The 27,299-nt window shown below is 32.8% G+C and overlaps 3 protein-coding genes across 6 annotated transcripts; 2 read left to right on the top strand and 1 right to left on the bottom strand.

The window, feature by feature from the left end:
- The first annotated feature begins 4,443 nt into the window (after window positions 1-4,443).
- Window positions 4,444-5,372, top strand: LOC148209365 (uncharacterized). Its single transcript, XM_088127750.1, has 3 exons — window positions 4,444-4,580; window positions 5,012-5,061; window positions 5,148-5,372. Exons 1-3 carry the CDS (start codon window positions 4,499-4,501, stop codon window positions 5,370-5,372), a joined length of 357 nt encoding a protein of 118 aa, XP_087983876.1. The 5' UTR covers window positions 4,444-4,498.
- A 2,053-nt stretch (window positions 5,373-7,425) lies between these two features.
- Window positions 7,426-11,101, bottom strand: LOC111004831 (phosphatidylinositol 4-kinase gamma 7). 2 transcript variants are annotated; one of them, XM_022276048.2, is made up of 2 exons: window positions 10,696-11,101; window positions 7,426-9,960 (listed from the first exon to the last, which is right to left on the bottom strand). In XM_022276048.2, the coding sequence occupies exon 2, from the start codon at window positions 9,686-9,688 to the stop codon at window positions 7,760-7,762; it is 1,929 nt and encodes a 642-aa protein (XP_022131740.1). In that variant the 5' UTR covers window positions 9,689-9,960; window positions 10,696-11,101; the 3' UTR covers window positions 7,426-7,759. The 2 variants fall into 2 exon arrangements, with proteins under 2 accessions (XP_022131740.1, XP_022131741.1); XM_022276049.2 differs by having other exon boundaries at window positions 10,776-11,101.
- Window positions 11,102-21,923: 10,822 nt separating this feature from the next.
- Window positions 21,924-27,115, top strand: BIM2 (BES1-interacting Myc-like protein 2). 3 transcript variants are annotated; one of them, XR_002600678.2, is made up of 7 exons: window positions 21,924-22,429; window positions 22,831-22,915; window positions 23,150-23,219; window positions 23,338-23,433; window positions 25,118-25,525; window positions 26,136-26,301; window positions 26,736-27,115. XR_002600678.2 is itself a non-coding variant. In XM_022276277.2 (7 exons), exons 1-7 carry the CDS (start codon window positions 22,312-22,314, stop codon window positions 26,835-26,837), a joined length of 1,002 nt encoding a protein of 333 aa, XP_022131969.2. In that variant the 5' UTR covers window positions 21,926-22,311; the 3' UTR covers window positions 26,838-27,115. The 3 variants fall into 3 exon arrangements, 1 of the variants encoding a protein (XP_022131969.2); XR_002600679.2 differs by having other exon boundaries at window positions 21,925-22,429; window positions 26,172-26,301; XM_022276277.2 differs by having other exon boundaries at window positions 21,926-22,429; window positions 25,118-25,518; window positions 26,172-26,301.
- Window positions 27,116-27,299: the final 184 nt, after the last annotated feature.

The following is a 27,299-nucleotide window of genomic DNA, read 5'->3' as shown; positions in this document are numbered from 1 at the left end:
AGGGGACATCACATTATTTAATGGAGGCCATCCCTTTACTAATCTCTCTCTCTCCAGATCTTTTGACTTTCAAATGACCTTGATGTCCCCATGAGCTCCACTAGTAATAATGTTTTTGTTCATTGAGAGAGGTTTCAAAACTCAAAACTTTTCGTTTTTACCCTTGATCTACTTTGAAAATGCATATATTGAGAAGTTTAACCTTTTTTTTCTTTTTAAAGTAATGATTAAAATTATCTTTTAAAGATGAACTTTAAGAGTAAATCATTTCTTAGGGGACTATTTATTAAATATTTTTTCATTAATTATATATATAATATCTCAAAGGCTTCTTTTTATTGATGAATATATTTTATCTAAATGTGTTCATGCGCTATATTCAGCAGGAGTTTGGGCTTTAGAGCTAGATATCACACAATAAAGAGTTTGACAAATTTAATAGTGACAGGCTATTTCAACAACGTCAATCCTTTCCTTAAATTTCTCAAACATGGGAAACGTTTTTACCTTTTGTTGGTTTTTTCTAACTTTATGCTTACTTATGTTAAGTATACATCATTTTTTCACTACAACGTGTGGAGGTGAGGGATCAAACTCACAACCTCTTAGTTGAAGATATGTATATGTCAATTACCGCTGAGTCATGCTCGCTTTGGCTTAAACATGTAGTCTTTTAACACTATTACAAGTGCTATTACCATATAGACCTTATTCTTTGGAGGTTGTCTCTATGGGCTAGGTTTGCACTTTGCAACCCTACTAGTTAGTTGGATGACCTGTGTGCTCTAAATTTTATTGTTTTGCTTAAACTTGGATGCATATATTTGTTCTTTAAAATATAATTAAATAAAAAGGAGTAAAAGGAGTAAGGACACTAAACACCCTAAGCCCTAGCTTTTTCCTTTTTTTTCTTTTTCTTTTTTGGGAAAAATGTGATGTTTGGTGGTGCCCCAACACACACCTCCTCATAAAAGTAATAAAAAAAAAATTTTAAAATGGGCCCAAAATGATGTGTTGGGGTCTAGCTCCCTTTATTTGATACAATTACACATTATTTTTATGTCATGATCATCAAGCTAAGATTTGGTCTCTGATCAAATATTAATCTATAAAAGAGTTGGTTGCTTATCATGGTAACTTATTTTATATTGTTTAAGAAGATTATAATATTTGTTAACATTTTTTTACAATTAAAAGGTTTTGGGTTAAATTTTTCCTATTAATAGATTTAAGAGCAAACTAATGTTGTTCCCGCTATATGTAATTCTGATAACAATCGTCTCATTGAAAATCATATGTTATAAATATAGTTTGTTCAAAAGGATTATAATAAATTAAGAGTGAATTAGTTCAAACTCTGTGACAACTACCTACCTTAGGAATTAATTCCCATGTGTTCCTCGAAAAGAATAATAAAAAAAAGGGTCGTATGTTATAATAGGCTCTCTTATTATTAATCATTTTTCTAAAGGATTGTTTTTATTTTGGAAAGAGACTCAAAAGAGCCAATTTTAAGAAGTTTAAATTAGACAAAATTGATCAACCACATTGAAATGTTATCGAAATTAATGAAGATCTCTATTACAAGAACATTATTATGAAATGAATTAGGAAGAAGTCGCGGTCTATTTTGGCAACATTCTTGTTTCTTATTTCGTATTTCTAGTTTCATTTTTTAAGAAATATAAGCCTTTAGTAGTATATTGTTCATGTTTCTCCATTTCTTATTTTTAAGAAACGAAAAAAAAAATCAAGGGTTGGTTTGGTAATGTTTTTTGTTTCTCGTTCTCAACTTTAGAAACATAAGTATTTGGCCACTATTTATATTTCTTATTTCTGATTTTTTTAGAAACATTCTCAAAATTGTATGTAAATTTTGAAAACAACAAAAAACAAGTTTATTACTTCTAGTTCCTATTTCAAATTTGTTCCAAAACAATAAATAAAAATACTATTTCATCATATTCTTGTATCCATATGGGTGTTGAAGGTCATACAATTCTATTTTTCTTTATTAAAAATGAGAAAATAGAAAAAGGAAACGCGGAATGTTACTGGCCACTACCATGTTTCTTGTTATTGTTTTCTAATTTTTCCAAAACATAAGTAATTTGACTTACAAAATGTAAAACAAATATAATGTAAAAAGTTTGAGTATTTAATTTTAAAAAATAAAGAACAAGAAATTAAAAACAGAAAATGAGAACGAGAAACAAAAAAAAACAAAACAGAAACATTACCAAACATATCCTCGATAATTTATTTTTAAATATAATCTTCAATTTTGTATCTATATCATTCTTTTAGTTACATTTTTTTATCTTTTTTGTTTTCACCAAAGTTTCAACATACACACCTATATCTTTTAGTAAAATTTTAATATATATACCTCATGACTCACCAATTATAACATAAATATTTTCAATCTTTAGTACATCAAAAACTAAGTTCTAATTAAACTTGTGAAGGAAATTTTAAAAATTGGGATATCTACATTTAAACTATTGTTGGGAAGCACAATGAATGTATTGTTGTTATACTTATAACTATAAGAATTGAAACTTTAAAAAATTAAAACATTGAAATATGAAATTAAGCTCATATTTCGATCATTTGAGAAGAATTTAGGGGTATCTTGGAACTTGGGATCCAACCTTCAAATTTCTTACCTTCTATTTTTTAGTTATTCATTTTATTCTAACAAACAAACCAAGTGAGAAAGTGATCAAGGGTTTTTTTCCTTAGTATTAATTAATGTTTGTGTTTTTAATGTAATTTGAATTTAGTTTCATTTCGATCATATTCAAACTATTATATAGTTTTAGTACTTTTGATAAGGGTATGTCAGTCTTCTTATTATATTTTATTAGTATGAGATAGGTCAATATAAACATGGTTCGACATCTACTTCTTATCTTAATATCAGAAGTAATATCAGAAATTCAAATTATAGACCACATGGAAAAATTAATACATCAAAATATATAAAATAAATTAAATACTTTAGATAGTAGGAGCGGAGCCAAAGGAGAAAGGAAAAGAGCTTGCCCTTTAGTTGTCTTATATAAAAAATTTCAAATTTAAGACTTTTCTCTCTAATTTCTCTATCTTTTAATATTTGTGACTTCGTTCGATCCCTATATAAAAGTATAGTTTAAGAAGAGACGACACAAGTACATAGTTTAATACTATAAATTTTTATTTTTTTATAGTATCACCCATCAAAATATATTTTTAAAAAGGAGAATGAGGGAGAAAATATGTTGAAAATAAAAGGGTTGAAATAATTCTTGGAGGACGTGAGTTCGAATCGTCGACTGTTTATTATACTTAAAAGAAAAATAAAGATGTTGGAAATAAAGGGTAGAAATGGCAAGAAATAAATGAATAAAGTAAAGAAATGGAGTCCACTTTCTGACCTTGGATCCTTGAAATAAGCCTTCCTCGTTCATCCCACGACGGCAGACAAGCGCACAACAAACTCACCTTCCTTTTCACGTACGTTAACTTATGTTTATTCTTCCAATACCATAATAATAATATATAAAAAACCATATATTTGAAGTATGAAAAAAAAAATAATTGTTATAGGTGAAATTCTCGACTTATAATACCCATGTAAGTAGGTCGGGATCGATTGTCAAACTTAGTAAGAGAATTAAGGTGAGCTCGTTTGACAAGGTAGAGCATACCAGATAACAAACGATGGCCAGTCAATAGGCAAGTTTTGTTCCTAGCTAGTCCGTACCATGTTCGTGCTAAACTACAAATAAAAAAAAATCAATTTTTTAGATTTTTTCTTTAGAAAAAAAAATCTACTTTTTATGCCTTCCTCCCCCCTACTTGTAAAAATATAATAATGATCAAACAAAGAATGATTTTTTTTTTTATTACCCAGGAGTCGGTGACCCTTTGACCATTATGTCCTTCTATTTGGGATATGCGTACTGACATATGCAAGAGGTCATTGTTTGGTGAAGTTGCATTTCATATGTAACTTGAACTCAAGACCGAGGATATTCTTTAAAGTCCTAAGCCACCCAAACTATCCCTTGAGGATCGGTAAAAACTTAAGTATTATTCTCCGCCTGCAATATTCTCACCGACAAAATAATCGGTTGTTATCCTAATGAACCTTAACTTTTAAATATCGCACAAGAGATCATGACAAATGGGTTTTGCACCAACATTGATGCTATACAAATAACACAAAAGAGAGAAGCAAAAAACTACATAGAAATGAATGATGTGCAAAGTTTTTGGATTTTCAAAGCATTAAGAAACAGAGGGATGTTGGAGAGACAACAGTCCCATAGATTTGACCACCTAAACCAAACTTCACTCATTTCTATATATAATCTCCCTCTTGTCTTCTTCTCAGAACTTCTCTCCACAAAAACACAAACCCTAAAATTACTTAAACCCTTCTCTTGCCACCTTCTTCACTGGTTTCCCATTTCTTTAATTTGCAGTTTGCAGAAGGAAAAAGTATTTACCAATGGGGTTGTTCCTTAGATTTGCTTGCTTTTTGCTCGTTGTTCTTCCTCTTACATCCCTTTCCATTATCAAGTTTCACCGAGGTCTCGTTCATTCTCATTCTCATTCTTTTTTTACGACTCTTGGGAACTAAATCGAGTAGGTTTGTGTAGACTCCCACCAATTCACAAATGGTTGCAAAATATGCGCACATTTGCACCAATTTGTTTATATGTTATTAGAAATCATTGCAATTTTATAGAGTCCGGTAGTGATTTATTAGGTCTCTTATTTTTATTTTCAATACGAGGTCAGAAATGATTGAATGTTCGACCTTGTTGACCTCCAATACCATATCATGATTTGTAGAATTGCATCTCAAAACCAATTGGAAATGTATATTATAAATTTTTTCTTATCTTTTCGACGTGGGATCCTTGATCTAGACGTGTTTTCTTGTAATTCATTGAAAAGTTAGCATTTAATACGAATTTACTAAACTTTTTTCTTTTTCTTTTCTTTTTCTTGGCTTTAGAAGACAAAGATGCAACTCAAGAATTGGATAGCTTTGCTTCAACTGAAAAGGTTAGCGACCCATATTATATATATATAACTTTTCATGAGTAATTTATTAGTGTATCAACAATTTCTCTCTCTGTCTCTCTTTATAGGAACTAATTTTGAGCAACAACGTTATTGGAGGAAGAAGATTGGGAGTGGTAATGGAAATTAGCAGCAAAAGCTTGGTGGATTTTTCAACTTCTTCTTCCAGTGGTGACAAAAAGAAGAAGAAGATGAGGATAATTATTCCAAGGAAATTGATTAGCAGAGGGTCTGAATCAGTTTATAATGCTGATTATTTGACTCATATGCATCACCCTCCAAAACATAACTGATCATTTGGAACTTCATAGGTTCGGTTTTGTTTTTATGTTAAATATAATGAGAATATATATCCAATTTTCCCCCCTCCTTATAATATATATGTTATGAAGTTTCACTATATGCAGCTTAAATAGCTTTAATTTTGTCCTTTATTTTGTTGTTTTTACACAGTTGTTTATCATCAAAAACAGCTCTCTCTGATCACTAATAATGGAGATTATGTGAAAATGTTGTTCTTACTTGTACATTTATGATCTTTCTTTTGATTCAAGTTGATATAGGGAACGACTATGTTCGAGTTTCTCTAAATATCTGAACAACGTGTATGTATACCCTTTAGATTGTCCACTTTAAACATATAGTTCGGTGATTAAGATATGTATGATCTCTACCTTTCTTAAAGATTTTGTCAAGTTCCAAAGTTCCAAATCTCTCTCCGTACTTATAATGTAATATTCTTCTTAAAAATGTAATATATACACATATTTAGAAAAGTATAGTTATCACAGAGTTTGAAATAGCTCCTACAAAGTTGCGAAGTTCATAGATTAAGATAAGATATAGTAGAGGTTTCCCTCGAAGGAAAAAAATGTATAAGAGAAAAATGATAACGAGAAAATTTTGGAGTAGTACAATGTAAATGTGGAATGGAGACTTGAATCTTCGACAACTAAGTCGAGGTTATAGTAGTTGGGGTTTAATAGCAAATAATTTGATTTAGTTCATGGATTATGAGGTGATGTATAATCTTAACTTGTGAAAAATAATTAAGCCCATATTTAATATGCGTGAAAATTTGTCTACCTCATGCTACATAAATTCATGCTTATGAAATTCACCCCTAAGATCATAAATTTTTTTAATTATATTTTTAATTCAACCATTAAGGAGCACCTTTTTAACCTTAAAATTGTAATAGAAATGTCTTATTTATAAAGCTACACCTAAAATAAAATATTGTGTCAAATATAATATATATAACTTAGTTATGGCATATATTGTAAATTGGAGGCCCAACATTGCATATATTGCAGCCCAAATTGGTAAGTTAAAGTAGAACTACTTGAAAAATATAATACATTATGATAAAAACAAAATATATATAATACACTGAAAAAATAACCAAGACGAAAATAACTCTCTCATTTTTTGACCCAAAATGAAGAAAAGAAGAAAGAAAAAAGGATAAGTTGGTAACTCAAAATAAAATTATGAAAAATTTTGTAATGTTTTTTCCTCTTTAAGTTCAATCATATGATTATGTTAATCATTAATACCGATTAACATTAACATGGAAACATATTTGGATTTGCCTTTTTATTTTACATGATACGATGATCTCTCACGACTAATTATTCATTTCTATTAGTGGGTGGTTTTCAAAAGAAGAAAATCATAATAATTTTTTTTTAGAGATCCAGAAAGATTTTAATCTATTAATTTAAAGTGGTCCAAATATATTTTTTTTACTTTTTTCTCTCAATTCTTTGGAAGAATATGTTTTGGATCTATCATGTTTGATGTTTTGGAGATTCTTAATCTTTCATGATTTTAATATATCTTGTAGTTTTACCCATCAAAATTAGTTATTTATCAAAAAAAAAAATCAAGATTCGTTAATTTAGTCATTAAATGCCACTAATATTGTATTAATTAAATAAACACAAACTTTAATAAAAATTTTAAAAATGGTTGGTTCATTTAAATATATATTACAAACTTCAACCTTCCCTCTCAAAATATTTAAGACTAATTTGAAAAGGCAAGTTGTGACAGAGACCTTTTTCTTTTCCTTCTTTTTTATGTGAAATCCCCACTATAGAGACAAGTTCTCTCATTCTTCAAGTGGTATCAAATAAGGTTGTGAAGAAAAAGCAAAATTATGGCTATTAGTGCAATCATTTCCAACCACCATTTTGGCTGGTCTTTCCAACCATGTTGCTTCTGTTCAATGCTTCTCCATTTGATATGGAATCTTTCATCAGATTTTGTTGGATTTCATTTAACCAAAACCTCAGTTTCAAACTCAATCAATCCAAAGCTTGACCTAAGAACAAAGGCAGATATAAAAACTGGCACCATAATCTCCACTGTTTGCATAATTTTTCCTCTGAACATTTATTCTACAAGTTATTTATATAACAAGGTGGTAGCAGCTAGAAGAACAAAGTAATTTTCAAGAAAGAAAGAGAAAAAAATACTAAAACCAAATCTACTGAGCTGATGCTAAAATATTTACAATAGAACCCAAGTAATACTGATCATCTTCTAAATGTAATCTCTGGGAGAGAAATCAGAAAACCAGACCTCTGGCATATCGAATCAAAGCTATCGACTCTTCTTTCCTTCCTTCTTGGCTCAATATATCATAAGCAACAGGTTGGTTGGTTGCTCAATTTCAAAATTGGCAAGAAGTACCAAGCCTCTGTCTCTGCCTCTGACCTTGAGTCACGGATTTTCGTTTCGCAAATGCCGGGTGAAGTAGCTCCTGAAACTTCTCTAAGAACAATGACCATGCATCCTCTTTCATGTCTGCTAGCTTCACAAAGGTTACACTCGGTGGGAGCTGTTCATTTGCACTCCTGTGCCCAGATGATGTATTGGTCGTCATGTATCCATTCTCAGGTTTTGTTCCAAAGTACTTCACATGTTTCTTATTCTTCTCACCGAGACTGGTGTTCTTCAGTGACATGGAAAGCTTTGAAATAGTTGGAATCCTTTCAGAAGAAAACAGATCCGCGAAGCCCCCTCGCTCGTCTCCCTCGCTGTTTTCTTCCTCAAAGCTTTCCTCCAATTTACGAAGAGGGAAGCGTCCATGCATACCACCAACGCCGAAGTGGAATGGTGTCCTCGTGTAAAAATCATCTGCTTCCATCTCTTGGGTAAAGCCCGACTCCAAATCGTCGCAGTCTATATCAAACTGAAATTCCTCATCACCTAAATCAGCCCTGGGGGATAAGACCTCCTTCTCTTCAATCAGCTGTCTGGTCTCCATGCAGAGAAGTTCCAGTTCACTGGGATCCTCCTCTTCGCTACGAAACTCTCTAGTCATCATCTCGCCAATTTCGGCAAGACAGAGACCAAATGCAGCAGCCTCCTTCAGGAAGATAGTGCAGAGAACCAAAACCCTGAGACAAGCCTCACGAATCATGGGAAGCTCCATCCTCAGCATCTCACTATCTTTAAATGGATTGAGATCTTTGATATACTTGAGCTCATCCTCTGAAAATGGAATCGATGCCTGCGGCCAATGAATCCACTCGAAATATGGATCCTCTAATGTTTCAGGCAGGCAGAGTCCATGATCAATTGGAATGAGCTCCACCTGACCAAACCTCCCAACACCATCAAGTTTCCTAACTAAAAGATTTCCAGCATGCCTATCTGTGTTAAAAACTCTAATGTCTAGAATTCCTATGCGATGCACAGCCACGACTGGGAAGCTGGAAGTCCCATGATCACTGGCATCAAAATCATGCGGTATGAATTCTTGGAAGGACGCAATCTTGCTGACCAACTTCTTCTTACTTGGGTTGTTACCATTTACTCCGTCGTTTACATTGAAGATTGAGTGGGTAATCTTCACTAGGGTAGTGGGAGGCACATTAGCAAAGTGATCATAGTCAAGAAGATAAGCTGCAACCTCTCGGAATCCAGTCTCCCCGACACGCACTGATCTTTTCAACCCAGGTTGACCAAGAGCTTTACCAACAAATCCTTTTGGATTGTTTGGAGCAAAAGGTTCTTCATCTGTAGGCTTCACAATCGCAACACTCTCACCTCTCTTATTTCTGAAATAGTATGCACCACCAAGTCCACTGTGCACAGGAATAGGATCTACACCAATTTTAATTGCTTTAATAATCTCACCAACCAGTTGTCTTGTCCGAGCAAAACGATCAGAATGGCCTATTATCTCAATAGGTCCACTTTGATCTTTTTGCTGGATATCCCTTCCAGTAGGTGATAGACATGGAGTTGACGAGCTTCGATGCAGAATGTTTCGTGTGAGAAGAAGTGGGGAATCATTTCGTACAGCACTGAGGTCGTTCTTGAGCACCATATCCCCAAATGTCAAAGAACTCTCATCAGTTGGTACATTGAGTGCAAGCTGCAACCTCCTCTTCACAGTATGAACATTATCGCTCCGATCCAATTCCATCCCCAGAACACAACCTGTGTCCGTTTGCACAAAGACCCTTCTCCTCCCTGTAGGCTGTTTTCCTTCCATCCTCTTGCTCCCGCCATACTCTCCACTGAGTGGACTCTTAAAGGCTGCTGCCACTGCCATCTGGGTCTGAACAGGGCTGTCCAATTTACGAGGCATTAAATACAAAGGTGAACAGGCAGTGCTGGCAGCAGGCAAAAGAGGTGGCAGTGGAAGAGAGGTCCTTCTCTCCCAGAAAAGTGCCCAACTCTTATAGCCGATGCTGATTGAGCTACAAAAAATTCTTGTACCCTAAAAATCATTAATCGCCCTACGCAGTAAGAACATCCCACTGAAGCATGAAGGAATGCCCACAAGAAACTAGACGGAGACTGAAGATTTCAAATGCTACACCCACTTACCCATTGAGCAAGATGCTCAAAGCCCAAGACCTGTTAAAGAAACACAAGATCAGAGTTAGTAAAAGAAGTTAATTCATGGAAACTAGTCCCCAACCATGAATAAGTTCTGGTACTGACTGAGCAAGCCCCTTGTATTTACAACAGCAGAGCAATAAAAAAAGAACTCGACTTAATTTCAACTAAAAGTAGGAACTTTCAGGCTGTTTCCGTAAAAGAAAGCAGAACCATGACCCGTTTAAATGGATTGTTTCAGAACTCAGTGGCAAGAAATAAGAAAAGATTCAACTGATGCTTCATTGAATTAGACTGAATTATTTGAATGCAAAAGATCACTGATCAGTACGTTTTTTTAACTTTTTGGAGCCCCTAAATAGTTAAGACACACTACAAGAAGTCCTCGTGAAAAGCTAATTTACTTCAGAAATAAATGCAATGGAGGCAGAATAAAGAAAACGCATAACTTGCGGCTGACTCATGTCAATAAGTTGGTCTAAGCTCAGATTGGTCTCAGAAAACTTAGAAGAAAATAATTAAACCGCCATAACGCCAGTTCCATCTCACACGCAATACAGAAAAAACAATCATTCCTTATTCTATTGTCACCAGATCCCCAAACTCCATAACACCTCAAACAACGATATATTTCCGCCCAAAACACCACAACATCCCACAATTCCAAGAGAAATGACCACGAACAGAAATGAACTACGTTGATTAATCCAAAAAATCCAATTAAACACATTGAAATCAGAATGAGAAACTCACTCAGGCTAGAGATCTGAGAGAAGCAGGAAAATCAAACAGCGTAGGCGCGTAGCAATGAATGTGTCATTAAATTTGCCGACCTTGGGCCAAAAATTAGACGAAGAAGGCTCGCGAATGGGGCAAAGGCGTCGTCTCTGCGCGAGTTGAGTCGGTATTATTCCTCCCTTCGCCGCAGTAACAGAACCTTCTCCGATCTCCGATCTCCGTTCTCCGTTCTCCGTTCTCCGTTCTCGTTGTTGTAGCTCAGTTCGCCCCTTCCCAGTCGTCCCTTTAACCTAACGCGTAAAGCTAGGGTTAAGTTTCGAACTCTGGTTAGAATCTCTAAGTCTTCTCTCTTCTCTCTTCTCTCTTCTCTCTCTCTCTCTCTCTCTCTCTCTCTCTCTCTCTCTCTCTCTCTCTCTCTCTCTCTCTCTCTTCCTTCTTCTTGCTGTGCTTCGTGATTCGAAGACTCCAGAACAAGCAAAATGGGGCCGGCGGATCAGAGGGGGAATCTCAGCCGTCTGATGAATCGGTCGTGGGGCTGGGGAAGAAGAGGAGAGATTGACACGTGGGGGAAGCTGATTGGACTGATGAAGTGGTAGTGGGCCCACCGTCGGATGGGCTTGAGTATGTTGTGTGTCAGCGAGTAGCACGGGAATTTGATCCTTCCATAAATCGGGTAAATACACGTATTAATATTAATACCGGATATTTTTAACTATTGATTCTACATTTTACGGATTTGACCCTGTCGCAGCGTAAATTTTACACTCTCAGCCCGTCTGAAATCTAAATTATTTTATTTGGACTTAAATAGTATTTTTCTCTTCTATTTTCACTTCCAATCATTAGTTTAAAAAAGCGGCTATTTTGGTCTTTCTATCCTCATTTTCATCTTATATCTTTGGATCGTAATTTTATCACCAAACTTCTTTCCTAAATTTATTGAAATATATCCATAAATTTGTATGAAAAAATTTTCATTTTAGTATAAAATTAGTATTTAATTTTTACAAATAAAAAAAATAAATGACCACTTTAAAAAAAACAAAAAGGAAACGTTTCGAATAATCTTTTATTAAATAATGTCGGTTTTTATGAGTCTTGTGAATAAAAAGGTAAAAAGGGAGAGAGAGAGAGAAAAAAAAAAGAAAAGGTAAAAGTCGTTTTTCATGATAACGGTCAAACAACTTTTATTGTTTTTGTAGGAATGGAAAATAATAAAACAAATAAAGTTGTAACTTGTGAGAGGGGGAGTTTTTATCTCCACCTCTTATTGGTCATCGATTTAATTTAGAAAACGTCGTGTTTCTAAAGCTTATTAGATTCACATTTTCAAATTTATTTAATTAAGTTGTTTTCAACTCATTTAGATCCTATTTTAATATTTCAACTCTATTGTTTGATTTCTTTCCCCCAAAAAAAACTCTATTGTTTGATCATGAATGTGACAATAGGGGTAAAATTTAAAGATTGAATTTTGATCATCGTGACTGTAACTACCCAAACTTTATGTTACGTCAATGCTTAGATTTTGATGATTTTTATAGAAAAATAATTAGATTTTACCGGTCAACATCCATACTATCCTTTGATTTATTTTATAGGGAGAGATAATTATGGAAAAAAGATATTTTTTCTTTAAAAAAACTGTCGAATTAACATGAAAATTGATGTTTGATCGATAAGCACCCGAGTATTCTTTTGGTTAAATGTATGTTAATGCCAAATTCTAACCTCCTAACCGAATGAGCGAACCTATGAGGAAGAGAGGACGACCTATGATGAAGCAAAGGAATGGTGGACGAAAGACCAGAACAAATAGAATGACACTTGATTGAGTTAGTATTGAGTCAAATGTATCGCTCTTGAGACGAGCTTACCAGAATTTTCTACCTCTTATATGTATGGACGTTCAAGGATGGCATCCACTCATTTACCACGTTGCACATCGCGTGAATCCCAATGTGATTTATGCAATAATGGTGAGTTACGAGTTAAATAGCGGTTGAATAACGTTTACAAATGATATAGCTCGGCCCATATCAAAAGATGGTCGAGCTATAATTTAATGAGTTCGACGTTTCTTACTAAACCTATATATAGTGAACTATTTTTATTGGTCTAGGTGTCACGTCATCTTGTTGGGAAATTGATTGACATGAATAATTTTCCGTTCCACAGAAAATATCCAACACAACCACAAATATGCAAATATGAAGAAAAACAGTAAAGAACAAGAATAACACACAGCAAATCATACTGGTTCACTAAAGGCTACGTTCAGTCTTCCACTCAGATGTGAGTAATTCACTAATATTGTTTAGGATGGGATACAATAACACCCCCCAAAATATCCCCTTGAGGTCTCAACAAAAGTCCCCTAGTATTTTACACAATTAATACTTAGGAACAGGAATGAAAAACTCACAATAATTAAGATCTAATTACCCCAAATGTGTTGATCTTGATGAGCCTCAATGTCGTTGTCAATGCTTGAGCCTTCCCCTTGAAATTGTCATGAAACCCTCTGAAAAATGGCTCAAAATCGGATGAACAATAACCCTTTTTCGGCTAAGAAACCCTAAACTCGAAACTGTATTTATATAGGTATCGAAACAGCGTCATGGCGCTATGGACGAAAAAGTTCGCCCCGAGATTGGATAGCTCTACGTGGTCTTGTCCCCCAGACTTATTGGTCTAGGTGTCACATCACCTTGCATCGCCTAACAATGTCCTAATTTTTAAATATTGCTCAAATTATCTATTTAAAATAAAACTTATTAAGTAGCATTTTAATGGGGATAAAAGAAAACTCTTAACATTTAATCTCATGCTTTTAACATGGCACCTGTTGTTGTCTCGGATTCGCTCTTCTTCGACTCTAACCACAATCTCCCATCACTCATTTTGACCTTTTAATCGCTATGAACTTATTTTACTTGTCCTCTCCCAGTCTCGAATCATATTTCGCACCATTATTATATTTTCAAAAAGATTATAAAATAAAAAAATTTATATACTCTCTCGATGGTTCACGGCCTCTAGTCATATGATCTACATTGAAGCAGGTACTATAAATAATTTATTTACGGAAGAGATTGAATGAGTGGAGCCCATTTGAACAAAATTTAAAAAAATAAAAAACCCTGAGCCCATTCCTTGCCTTGGACTTTTGTGGGGTTGGTTTTGTTACTTTATGGGACATTAAATTGCATCTGCCCCTAGATTTATAAACTTCTCCAACACAAAATGCCATACCAGCTACCGGTTTGTTTTCATCAAATAATAATAAATAATAAATAAAAGTTTTTTTTATTATAGATCTATGAAATAATAAATTTCGTGTGAATTTTTAGTTTGAGAAATTAATTTATAAGTAGGTGGCCATCGTGTGAATTGAACTAATTTCCTCTAATTTTTTATTATTTTTATTTGTTTGAATTTTTTCGAACGCTCGTAGTGGTTAAACACTTATTTTATTGGTTAAGTAGTATTTTTTAAGTTTGATTGATTAAAAATATTGTTTTTTTACTATTATTGACGTCATCTGAATCCTATCGTGTAGATTTTTTTTCTCAATGAAATATACACTATACAGTGATAAATAAACTGAAATTTTAAAGTAAAAAACAAAAAATTTAAATGTGCACTAAAATCCAAATGGTTGGTCCAAGGAATAATACAAGTAATAATCGTTTTTTTTTTCTTTTTTGCTTCCTTATTTTCTTCGTTGGTTGAGTCAGAGCATGGGCCCACCCTTCGTTATTTCAAATCACGTGCCGCCCACCCCTATAAAATCTAAACTTCCAACTTCCCTCCCCACCAATTTCGTATAATCAAATTCCAACCCCACGCTTCACTTCATTGATCACTTTTTGTACCATAATTATTTACGGGTTAAAAAATAATTTAATTTTAAACAATTTAACTCCAATAGTTAAAAAAACGTTGTCAAAATTAAGTGTCAATTTCTGTTACATAGCAATTTACTATTTATAATTTATAAACATATTTTGGTTCTCGATCTACCTATATAAGAAATTCAATAATATTAACAAAAAATTTTACAATAGTAACTAATTGTGTTTTTTTTTATAGAAGAACTAAATTGTTATATATTAAACTTCATATACTAAATTGTTAGTAATTTAAAAGTATAAGGATTAAATTGTTACAAACTAAAATTTATGTACTAAATTTATGTACAGGCCAAACATATTTTTTTTAATCTTGTTTATTATATTTTGTATCATTTTCGTTGGAGAATTGACGATAAGGTTCATGACAATAAAATAAATAAATGAAACTTAATAAATAAATGAAACTTAAATTGCAGGTTTATTTAGTTAATAATATAATATGACAGAAATATAAGATGATGAGTAATTTTATATGACATGTATATCAATCTAGTTTTTTTTTTTAAATAAACTATCTACATAATTATAAACATAAAAAAAGCATAAATAAAATTAATTGTGTGCATACATCATCACAAAATAACATAGATACTCCTTTAATGGATAATTATTAGAATATGATTCAATAATTTATTAAAATTTATGGATAGCTTTACATTTGTGCTAAATTAAAATAGTTGTTATATATTGCATTGTATTTGTAGTATTAAATTATGTTTTTTGTTTGAATTTATTTTATCGTGATAGTAATGTCTTGTCTTGTCGCATTATTTGTGGATAAAACCTTTTTTTGTTGTTGTTAATTATTGTCTCTCGGTTTATTTTATTTAATTAATTATTATTCGATGGGCGGTGGGATTTGGGAAGCTTCTTCTGCGGCCTTTTGTAATCGCTTTATTTTTATAATAATAATGAGCTAAATAAATACAGAACACAACATGTTGGCTACGTGTCAATTTATTTATTTAACTTGAATTTTTCAAGGAAAAGAAATCAATTGTTAATAAATATGAAATAAATAAATCAGCATTTAATTTGTGGTTGGATCTTAACCTTTATGGTCAAAGACGAATGTTTGACCGAAAAGAAGAAATAAAGTGGAGGGTATAACTGTAATTCAGGATTTCACAAAAATAAGGGGTGCTTGATAACCACCCCGTTTTCTATTTAAAAACAGGCTTTTTTCTCTTTCAACTATTTCAAATTTTATTTTTCTAAAAATGTTTTTGAAATTAAAACGGAAAATGTAGGAGATTTTTTTACTAGTAGAATGTGCAAGGATGAACTTTTTATTCGTACTTTTTTTATAAATATACCTGCAAAAAATTTAGTAGAACTCTAAGTAAGAAATTCATTTTGTCCAATCAATAAAAAAGTTGCTTTTGAATATTGTGTTGGTTAATCTTTCGGGTCGGATGTTCAATCTCTCATCCCCGTATGTATTATATTGAAAAAAAATACCTAATTTTACAAAAGATTTTGTTATATATTTAGACTTTGAGTATGTTTGAAAAACCCCATTGTTCATCTTGGCAGAAGAAAATGTTAAAATTTGGCATAAAATAATTGTCAAATCATATCCACCCATCTAAATTTCATCCAATTCAATTTAAATTTAACAGAAATCAAATCACTAATATATGTTTTTTTGTTTAGTATAACAAATGTGAGAATAAGAAATTGAACATCCAGCCTCTTAAAAATGAACAAAATATCATAACTACTAAATCGAATTAGACGTTGGAACCAAATTAAGTTGAAAATTGTTTAAAATATAGTTACGATTTCAAGAACATGATTGAAATCTTTTAAGAATGGAACAGATACAATGTCGACGATGATGATATTTATAATTCATGTTATTTAATTGCTATTATGAAAAGCCAAGCGGTCCCCAAAACGAGGTAAATTAATTTGTACAAAAGCCGGTGGTCGGTTAAGATTTGTGTTGGGGCCCTTTGGAGATGGAGCAGCTTTATCCAAGTTAGGTTCGGTCCTTTTATTTTAATTATTTTTATTTTTCATGGTACCTTTGATATATTTTAGTCCATATATTTTTTATACGTTTAGTTTAAAAAATAACTATTTTAATATCTATACTTACAAAATTTTAACTTATAAATTTTATGCTTTAATACAAATTTATTGATACATTTGTTAAAATAAAAGAGAAGAAAATGATAACGATTAGTCCAGAATAATTATTTTTCGTGAATATGGGGAGTAAGACGCATGTTTTAAAAGTACATAGACTAAAATAAACAAATATTAAATAAATATTTTTAAAATATGGATTTCGAAAATAAATTGAGTTAAAATTACCGACATTAAAATAGTATTTAAATCTATTTTCATTTATTAAAGATCTTACACAATCGAATTTCTATCTTCTGGCAACTGCACGTGACCTGACTCCCCACCCCAATGTCACTATTATCCATCCACGTGCCCCCCCCCCCCCCCCACACATTTTCAAAACCATATAAGAAATCCAGAAGAAAAATGTTTAATTATGTATTGTTATTGTTATACTAAAATACGTTTAAAAAAACCACAATAAATCAACCAAATCATAAGTAAACTAATTATTTTATAAATCTACATGCATACACGTTATATTTTTTCTGAGTTAATTTAAACATGCCTTTATTAGAGATATTAATAACTTGCTGAATATTCAAATTCCCACCATCATATCTCTTATATTATATTTTATTTAAAAAAAATAAAATAGCAATAATTTAGTAGAAATCATACTACTAAATGTAAGGATTATTCAACTTGCATTATTTGGGCTATAAATATAAAAAAAAATGTATACATATGTATGAAACCAACGTAATTTTTTAATATTATTAAAAACTTTTTAATTACATATAATTGAATATGGTAATATATAATAATTAAAAGGTTGCATTCACGAGCCAGTAATCCGTATTATTATTCATCTCGAATGCGAAAACTTGAAAGAGTTGAAGTCTTGTACCATTTTGTGGTTTCTTGGTGAAGGTAAGGTAACTCCGTTTTTTACCATGCTGTTCGCTTTTGTGAAAATTGATGGGACGGGCCTCCTAACCAATGTCGTCCAATATATTGACGTGGCCACACATCGTTGGTCCACTACACTGCGCTTTTGCTTTTTCTATTGGACTGTCTTGAGTTGGGAGGGAGACACAGGTAATTATAGCCATCGAATTATTATTATTCGTGGAAATTATTCTTTTGTTAATATTGCTGCCCACTTTTTTCAGATTTGGTTTTGGTTATCGTGCCTCCCTCAATTTTCCGTTTACCGTAAAATATATATATATGTAAAAACAAGTTCATTTGTCGTGCACATCAATTGTTTCGGGACAACAAAAATTGAAGTTTCAAGTTTTTAGCAAAAACAATTTGATTGTCAAATGAGTTTTTAGTGAAAAACTGTCACTTTTACCAATAAATTAGAATACATGACACTCCATTGAAATATTTCAACTAACAAATATTAGTTGGTATAAATAGTCTATTGCTAATTCAAATTTTGTTACATATGTCATTTATTACGACCAACATGAGCTAGTTCAGTAGTAATTGATATCGATACGTGATCAAGAGGTCTCGAATTCCCTCACGCTCACTTGTTGTACTAAAAAAAAGAAATAAAATTATTATGATTTTGAAGTCTCATAAGTTATTAGTCTATTCGATAACATTCATATTTATTTCAAAAATTCCTGTAATGTTTTTATAAAATGAATAATATTTATGTGTTTACTAATAAGATATCCCTTACTTACTACCACTAAAATATGGACGACTAACACAAATTAATGCATCAAATAGTGAGCTGTCAATTTTTCAATCACAACAAATAAGAAGATTTTAGAATTGATTTAAATCTCGTTTTTAGTCTATAAACTTTCAAAATATTTATTTTACCTCATAAACACTTGGATAGTAATTATTATGATTCTTGCAAATATTTTATTGCTTAGTATTTTCCTATTCTTGTTAAAAAAAATTGTATTCACACTCGTCTCATGCAATCGGCGTTGATTAAAGTCAAATAATCCATCTGATTAAAGTTAGATTTAAAATCAAGTTTGAAGATATTTTAAAAATAGAAGGACTAAAACGTAATGAATCGAGAAGAAAGGAATATTAAACTTTAAAATTTTATTTTGTATTGATAATAGAAAATATTAAATTAATAGTTTTATTTATATTGCCACGAAAAAAAAAAACAAAAGAATATATATATTCTTTTAGTTTCTAAAACTTCAATGTAAATTTAGAAATGCGTACTAAGCTACTTGAAGAACTTTAAAATATATATATTTTATGTTATTTAAGTAAATGCCCATAGAATAATTAATAAATGCCTTCCCAAAATAAATTAATATTTCTTTCTAAAGAAATCCAAAACTATAATAGAAAAATATTGCTAATCTAAATAATTTCAAATCATCAAGTTATATACAACTTATTAAGGAGTTGTGACTTCAAATTAATCAATTACATATTTCTGGTTAAGAAATCGTGAATTCGAATTCTTATATTTACGTATCGTAAAAAAAATATTACCAATGTACTCTTTAATTATTATTTCTCTATGCAAAGAAGAGTCATTATATTATTCAAGACAACTCAAATATTGTAATGATCAAATGAATAAAATATAGTGGGGGAAAAACAATAAAAATAGGGGGAAAAAAGAACAAAAGTGAGGCAAATTCATTGTACCGAAATAATGGGGAATGGACAAAAAAGATTCTGCAAATTGTGAAAGTACGGACACGTTGACACGTCAGCATGGGGATCAGAGTCCAATTCCGGTGGATGGGCGCACATGGGATCACGCCCGGAGGCCGCGGCGCCACCGGTTTTCGTGGCGGCCGTGTCTGATCACGTGCGGGAGCACGTACGCAATCACTGTGCACCCACCGTTGCGACTGGGGCCCGCAGCCACGTAGGAAGAAAATAACAGATATTACAGTTGGCAAATGTGGACCGTTAGATGAAGTGCTCTGTCAGATGGTGTGCTGTACTGCGAGGGAAGAATATCTAACGTTTGATTGATTTGTTTTGGTTTTTTAAGTTTGGAGTGTTGTTGCGAGTTGTATGTCGGTTTTTTTGTGACCTAATTATATAAATAATATTTTTTTTAGTGGAGAGTATAGATGTTTAAACTTTCTAACTCGAGTGATGTCATTTTTCTTTCTACTTACTCAAATTAAAAATTTAATTTATATTTAATCTTGTATTTATCTATATCAAATATTTGAAAAATATGAGTACAACTCAATTGATTAAAGTACGTATAATAAACTAAAATATCGAATTTTTTAATTCATATTCTCATATACTGTCACTAAAACAACCAGAGTTATCTAGTGGCTTCTTTTCCTTTTGAAAAAATTTGATGTGAAAATTTATTTTCATTCGACATTTAAATTTTTAATGGTAAGAAATATCAAAAATACGTATTTTTTTACTTTCAGAGTAACTAATCCTAATCAACTCTAAAAGCATATAATACCTAGCGTGTTTATGAATTTTTAAAAGGTTAAGTATGTCAATTAATATTATATATAAAATTGAAAATTAATGGATCTATTAAACAAAAAATTAAAATTTACGAATTTATTATACATAAAATAAAAAATTTAGAGATCTATTCGATACTTTGTTCAATTTAAATGTTTAGAAACACAATTGTAATTTTACTTTTACTATTCTAATTAATAAACAATAATTTATTATCTAATTTAAAGTTGTAAAATCCAAGATTCATGCTCCACCTCCGCACCATTTGTTTCAACTAAAAAAATTAGAGATTTTAACTTTCACCTCATCCGTGGTTTAACAAGAAAATGTGTGTATATAAATTTTGTATTTTAAGAAATTGGAGAGATAATTTTCTTTTTCGTTTGAAATTGGGTTAAGGACAAGGAATAAATTATTTTCCTATCCTAACTTTGATTACGTTTCAATTAAAAAGAAAAAAAATAATGTTATAAAATGGAGATTTTTATGTGGGGAGAATCCTAACCTCTAAACTAAGAAATGGGACAAGCATGAGAATAAAATTTTGAAATGCTCCTCACATTGTCCGGCCCTACTATCGTCATTATTAATAAAATAAGTTAAAGATCAACTTGATTTAAAAATCACACATATTAGATTATATATTTTTATATGAAAAAAATAGGAAAAGATGCTTTTGAGTTAAACTATCAATCAAACCATCGTTGACATTGATGGACAATTGTTACGAACTATAGTTGCATTGAAATCGAATCAAATTCCTCGACAAAAATTGATTAAAGTCTGTGTTCGCACGAAATTTCCGGATAAATTATATTTCATGAAGTTGAACTTTTATATTGTTTGTATGTATTGTATGGTGTATTCAATCTCTAATATTTATCGTCTGATTCTTTCACTCGAATATGTTTTTCGAAAATCTTCAACTCTTCAGAGAATCTTTAACTTCGTATGAATTCTCTCATCTATTTATAGAGGTTTCCATAGGCCTGAGTCGTTGGATTTGAAAAATTTTGGGTGAAATGAATTATCTCATCTATTTATAGAGGTTTCCATATGCCTGGCTCATTGGATTTGAAAAATTTTGGGTGAACCCAATTCTTCAAATAGATTTATTTAAATTTAAATATCAATCCACTTTATTTCATTGTAAATTAGGTGACCAAATTACATATTTTAATTGTCAAATTATTTTTAATTTTAATTTAGGATTAATATATAATTAATCCATAAATAAAATAGATAATGACGTGACCGTTTATGATTGGCCCAAAATTTATGTTTTTACGATCGTCTTTATTTGTATTGGCTTGATATAAAAAATTTTGTATGTATACTCGACCCGCATGTAGAATATAAGAATTGGAGTTTTCGACAAAAAAAAAAAAAAACCTTATATCAATTGACGTGTTTGCTAAATGGGTCGATCATGTCAAATCTATCTATTTTATTGTCCTACCCTAACAAAATTAGAGATATAATTTAAATTATTTGTTAATCTTGAGTGGCCAATAACATAAAGAGGAAGGATGTTATTTATTAGTCCAAAGTCCAAACTAATGTTTGTTTTTGTAAGAAAATATCCAAATCTGATTATTATTTCAAGTCTAAAATTTTAGAAATTGGAAGACTGGGTTTTAGTCATATGTTAGAAGATTAATGGACAGGCTAAGATGAGAATACGGGATTTGGGGCCTTGTGATCCAAATGTCGGCCCAATTTGAAGCCCAACATGTGGAAAAGGATTGAGCCGGCCCAAACCAGAGCTCAAAATGTTACGGCCTAAAAAGAGAAATCACGGGAAAAGCATGAGCTCAGCTGTATGGGATTCTTCTGGCGGATGCATCCCACTGAAACTCGTTCGTGTTCGGCGGCAGCCAAATCCGGCAGACTAAAGCGCCCGCCCGGCGCTCCGTTCACCGACAACTGCCTCTAGGCGGCGCCGGCGGCCATGGCCGTCACATCTTCGAATCGTTAACATCAAATCTCAGCAAAGTTCACGCCCTTCCCTTCCCTACTCTTTTGCATTCGTGGTCCTCAAATTACATCACACTTCGATTCTGGTGCTTGGCAGCGTCTTTGAATTGGCGCAATTCGGTAATTGTTCTGTTTCTGGAGCTGTACGGGGAGCTGAAGTCTCAGTACAGAAGGATTGGAGACTTGGACCGGCCAACCTGAATTAAGTATGAGAACGGGGAAAAGCAATCTGGAGGACGAAGAGTACGAGGAGGACGAGTTGGTTGCTAAAAGAGAGGGGCCTTCTTCTACTTCCAATGCTAACAATAGCATCGGAAACAGCAAAGGTATCTTTGTTTCTGCACGTTGGCCTTCTTCTTTTTTCATTCTAGATCCAATTCTTCAAGTTATGATATCGTACGATGTCATGCCATTCTTTGCCTTTCTTATTTCGGTGTTCGTTTCTTGCGCTGATTCCCCTTTAATTGATTTGGCTCTCAATTGTGGATTTCATTTTACTATGTTGCTCTCCCTATATCTAAAGTTTTCTTTTTTTGGTTATTATTTTTTTGTGTTTCGAGATACTAAAGTTTTACTTTCTGATGATGTCTATTTGATTCTGGCGGGTAAATTAATACGTTTCTGATTTTAGTATCGGTTATTTAGAATTTCTTTTATAAGGGAATTGGTTTAATTTTATCTAAGTTGTTAATTGATTCTTTTTATCTGTAATTGAACTTGGAACTAGATGCGAAGAACAACGACAAGGCTAGCGCCATACGGTCAAAGCACTCTGTTACGGAGCAGCGCAGACGAAGCAAGATAAATGAGAGGTAATCTTGAAAAACAGTCATTAAGGTGCTTCAAGATTGTTAGAGAAATTACTGTGATCACAGTTGGCAGGTCTTTTCGTTCTGTTGTTTGTAAATCATGTTGAATGACGATTTTATCTCAGTGATTGACATATTACAGAGAGGATATGCACCTCTTACTATGATCCGAGGAGCATGAAGTTTATAAGTTGCAATTAAATGGACAGCACTTGACCAAGATCTATTTTATTTCAGATTCCAGATTTTGAGAGAGCTTATACCTCACAGCGATCAAAAGAGAGACACTGCATCATTCTTGTTGGAGGTATACGGTTTCTTATTGAATTTGGGATAATGTTGAAGCTGTAAAGTATCTATTTTTCTTCTGCTATTTTCTAGTCTTTTATTATCTTCCAGTGACTAAAACTAGTATTTCTATGCAGGTGATTGAGTATGTCCAGTTTTTACAGGAAAAGGTGCAGAAGTACGAGGGTTCATATCAGAATTGGAGCGGGGAACCCACTAAGTTAATACCATGGGTGAAGACCTAATGCTTTTCCTTTATCGTGTTTGGGAGTTATCATTCACTAACTTGCTTGTCATTATTGAATGCTTCCTTGCTTTATATTTGTGATAACATAGCATAAGATTAGCTATGAAAATTTAGAAGGTATAAGAAATATTAGTTGGTGGGACAACATGGGCATTTTGTCCCTCGGATCATTAATTGCGGAGCTACGGTGATGTAGCTTTCTTTTCGTTGTCCTCTCTGTTTCTTTATATTTCTTACTACCTATTCCGTTTCTATTTTTTTTTCAGATAGAAATTAAGTTAGTTTCACGGGTTGGGCTGGGCTTAAAGCACATTCACTATATCGTAAACTGAAGGTGGAAAGATACTAATGGAAGCAAAATATCGTTTTGGGATGATGTATCAGAAGATAACTGTCCTCTAGAAAGCACATTCTTCAGATCATATGATATAGCAATGGACAAAGCTGGTTTTGTGAAAGGTTTTTGGGACAAAAATATGAGGTGGAGAGTTTTCCTAAGAAGTCATTCGGAAGATGAAATTAGTCATTATAGGAAAAACTATCCCTCTACTCTCTAGTGAAAAGAGGTGCTGAAGATGTAAAGGTTTGAACTTTATTCCATCTTTTATCTTGCTCAAACAAAATTTTATTTATGAGGCTCATAGATTCAGAGTATGCTCTTGAGAGGAATGTAACTAATATGGTGCCGGAAAGAATGTCTCAAAGAAAATTGAAGTTCTCCTATGGATCGCCTGATTTGAACCACTAAACGCTGCCTTTGGGGGTTGTTGGCTGATTTATTTGAATGTGTACTATGTGAGAAAAAGAACGAGACTCATTCACATGCATTTTTCCCACTGCAATATATGGTAAAAGATGTTCGAATGGGGTTAGGAAGAAAAATATCGTATGGGTCAATCTATCAAAAGGGGTTATTTGAGAGATGTGGTTGCAAAGAAATCATCGGATATTTAACGAAGAGGCCAGAAATTGGGTGAAGGAGAAGTCTAGTATTGATGCTTCTGAATAGTGTTCGTTAGAGAAATGCTTTTTCTATACCCCATTTGTAATTACTTCAAACTGGAGGTCCTTCTTGTAAACCTCTAGTGGGGTGACAAGGATTTTCGGTATAGTATTTGTAACACTTATCACTATACCAAAAAGTTGCAGTTCCTTTTTTGAGGAAAAAAGAGTTTGGGTGTAAAGGTAAGGACTTTGGATTCTACACATAACACACCTAGGAGTCATCACAAGGTTCGAAATACCTCAACCTCAAGCCACTAACCTGTAAATATCTTGCCGACCTCTCAAGGACAAATTTTTACTTATGTTAGGTAGTAGGCCCCATTTGGAACCTAGAACAATCTGGGTGATTTCTGGTAATAAAAAATGTCAAAGGAATTATGGGTTCTCTCTAAGTCAACCTAAGGTCTTAATGATGTTTGTTTTTATTCTATGATCTGTGAGTTCAACATTGATATGTAAGTTAATAAATTTTAACCGACTGTTTGACTAAGATTTTATCCTTTTCAACATCATATGCCTATTTTGGATAAAGAAGAAATATTGTAGTGGTGAATTCTTAACCTTTGATAAGATTCATGATATGATTCTTTGAATCAGGAATTTTGTTCTGCTGAGGCACTTCTTAGTTCTTTGTTTAGTATTCTAAACTGTACTGTGTTATGCAGAGAAACAGTCACTGGCGCATGCAGACTTTTGTTGGCCATCCCCAGTCTGGTAAAAATGGTTCTGCTTCAGGACCAACGTATCCAGGGAAGTTTGATGACAACAACATTTCAATTTCACCCGCCATGCTTGCAAGCTCACAAAATCCCCTCGATTCCCACACAGGCAGAGATATTATGCAGGACGCTGACATAATAAATAAAGGAGTTTCTCATCCCATGTCTCTAGAAGGAAATATGCATACTTCTATGCGTAGTGACAGTGTTCTTGATCAATCTCTTCACATTCCAATTTGTGATGCACAGACAACAGAGTGTCCTATCCCCAACAATGCATCAAGCCAACCGGAGGAGATAGATATTGAAGGGGGGACAATAAGCGTTTCAAGTCTTTATTCAGAAGGGTCAGTTGTAAGATATTTATTCTGGTTTTGTTTCGAGTATCATGATAGGTTTATGGAGATTCCATAAGACAGAAGTTTTTATCATTGGCCTCGTTATTTCGATTGCAATTATTTACATATCATACATTTCTTTAGAGAAAATCAAATAATTCACTTTTTTTTTTCAAAACCCCCATACTGTCTCTTCTTGATCCTGATAAGATGAAAAGAGAACTACTTGGTTCCATCTGCTTTTACTTCTTGTTTGGTTAGAAAGTCGTTCTTAATTTCCACCACCCTGATAGTGTACTTTTTAATGAAAGTGTCTATATAGACAAGGTTATGCACTAACTTATTTATAAAGGGCTTTACTAAGATTTAAACATTTATCTTGACTTGACTATATTGCATCTACTGGAAAGATTTTACCAAGTTCATTGGAACTTAAACTCTGGGGCCTGATTCTTGTAATGACCAGTAGATGTTAAAGCTTCAAGAAAATATTTCTACCTTTTTCTTCCATTATAAATATAGTAATAATATCGATTTGACCTTTAGTAGAACTTGTTCAAACCCCAGCATATAAGATGTCTGAATAGTTGCTTTTGGAGGCGTTCATTTGCATGGTCTCTTCCTAGGATTTGGTAACAGCTCTGGAACTTGGTGCTGAGCAGGTTATTGAACAGCTTGACTCAAGCTCTGCAGAATACTGGACTGGATTTGTCACAGGCTAGCATCTCCGTTCAGATTGATCTGGGCAAGAGAGCAAATAAAGGGATAGCATTTGGAGCGCCTATCTTTAAGGTATTAAGTTGATTATGCAGGCTAAGTTTTATTTTGTTATTTTGTTATTATCATCATTTTTTTTTGGGGAAGGCTAGTTCTATTTGAGTCTTTTCTGATATATTCCTTATGGTAGTAGAAAGCAGAAGAACGGTTAGAGATCAGAATAATATATGAAAATGGAAACTAGAAATTTGATCTGATAACCTTGCTGTGACAAAAATGTCGACATGAAAACAATCATCCATGATGTGGAAAACATAGCACTCAGCACGACCAAGGAAAAAGTTGAATCTATACCAGACAAATTTTAAAAAATTTCTGGCGTGGGATTTATTTTCCTCTTCTTCAGTTTTCAGATGAATCTGGTTATTCTGTGTCTCATTTCATAGTTCTGTATTTCAATTGCTAACTATATATCGCTAACTATATGAAGCTCTTCAATTTCTGACCAGGAAACTGGGAATCCTCCTTCTGGCCACCCAGCAATGGCACATATAGGGGACCTGGGCAGTGGAGACGACTCGGATCAAGCTAAAAAGCGGCTTAGGACATGACTATCATCTGGCATCTCGAGTCTCCAGTTTAGTACCCCGTGCGGTTACCGTTTTTAATGTGAATTTGAATGCCATGACTATTGTACAGATTCGCCTTCATCCTGCTTGGCCTTTTATACAATTTCTTCGAACTCATATTGCTATTATCATCAGTGTTAGGAATCCAGGTTCAAGTTGATATCCACATCCAGATTTCATTGCTCTGTATTCTATGGTTGTATCACATATAAATGGAAACCTCCCAAACAGAGCTTTAAAGAGGGGATTTTTTTTCATAATCCAGCTGTATTCTGTTAACTTCTCCCTTTCCTAATCTCGATTCTACATATTTACATGCAAAGATTGAACAATCTATCTGATCTGGTTAATTGCTTATGTGGTGTTTTTGAAGAGAATTTCCAACGGATGGTATTTGGTATCAGTTCTCTTGTGGAGTCTTAATAAATTTGTCAAAGGAACTCA

The sequence above is a fragment of the Momordica charantia genome, assembly GCF_013281855.1.
Source record: "Momordica charantia cultivar OHB3-1 chromosome 8 unlocalized genomic scaffold, Mcharantia_2.0 BLBB01000008.1, whole genome shotgun sequence".
Taxonomy (NCBI): Eukaryota; Viridiplantae; Streptophyta; class Magnoliopsida; order Cucurbitales; family Cucurbitaceae; genus Momordica; species Momordica charantia.
Note: the sequence above shows the minus strand (reverse complement) of the source record. Positions and strands in the feature narration are given on the sequence as shown.

Bases quoted from the DNA above. Each gene is read 5' to 3' on its own strand.
- BIM2 (XM_022276277.2), top strand. From the start codon at position 22,312: ATGAGAACGGGGAAAAGCAATCTGGAGGACGAAGAGTACGAGGAGGAC. The intron at 22,916-23,149 runs GTAATCTTGAAA...ATTTTATTTCAG, and splicing joins CGAAGCAAGATAAATGAGAG to ATTCCAGATTTTGAGAGAGC. The intron at 25,519-26,171 runs GTCAGTTGTAAG...GGTGCTGAGCAG, and splicing joins TCAAGTCTTTATTCAGAAGG to GTTATTGAACAGCTTGACTC.
- LOC111004831 (XM_022276048.2), bottom strand. From the start codon at position 9,688: ATGCCTCGTAAATTGGACAGCCCTGTTCAGACCCAGATGGCAGTGGCA.
- LOC148209365 (XM_088127750.1), top strand. From the start codon at position 4,499: ATGGGGTTGTTCCTTAGATTTGCTTGCTTTTTGCTCGTTGTTCTTCCT. The intron at 4,581-5,011 runs GTCTCGTTCATT...TCTTGGCTTTAG, and splicing joins CATTATCAAGTTTCACCGAG to AAGACAAAGATGCAACTCAA. The intron at 5,062-5,147 runs GTTAGCGACCCA...CTCTCTTTATAG, and splicing joins GCTTTGCTTCAACTGAAAAG to GAACTAATTTTGAGCAACAA.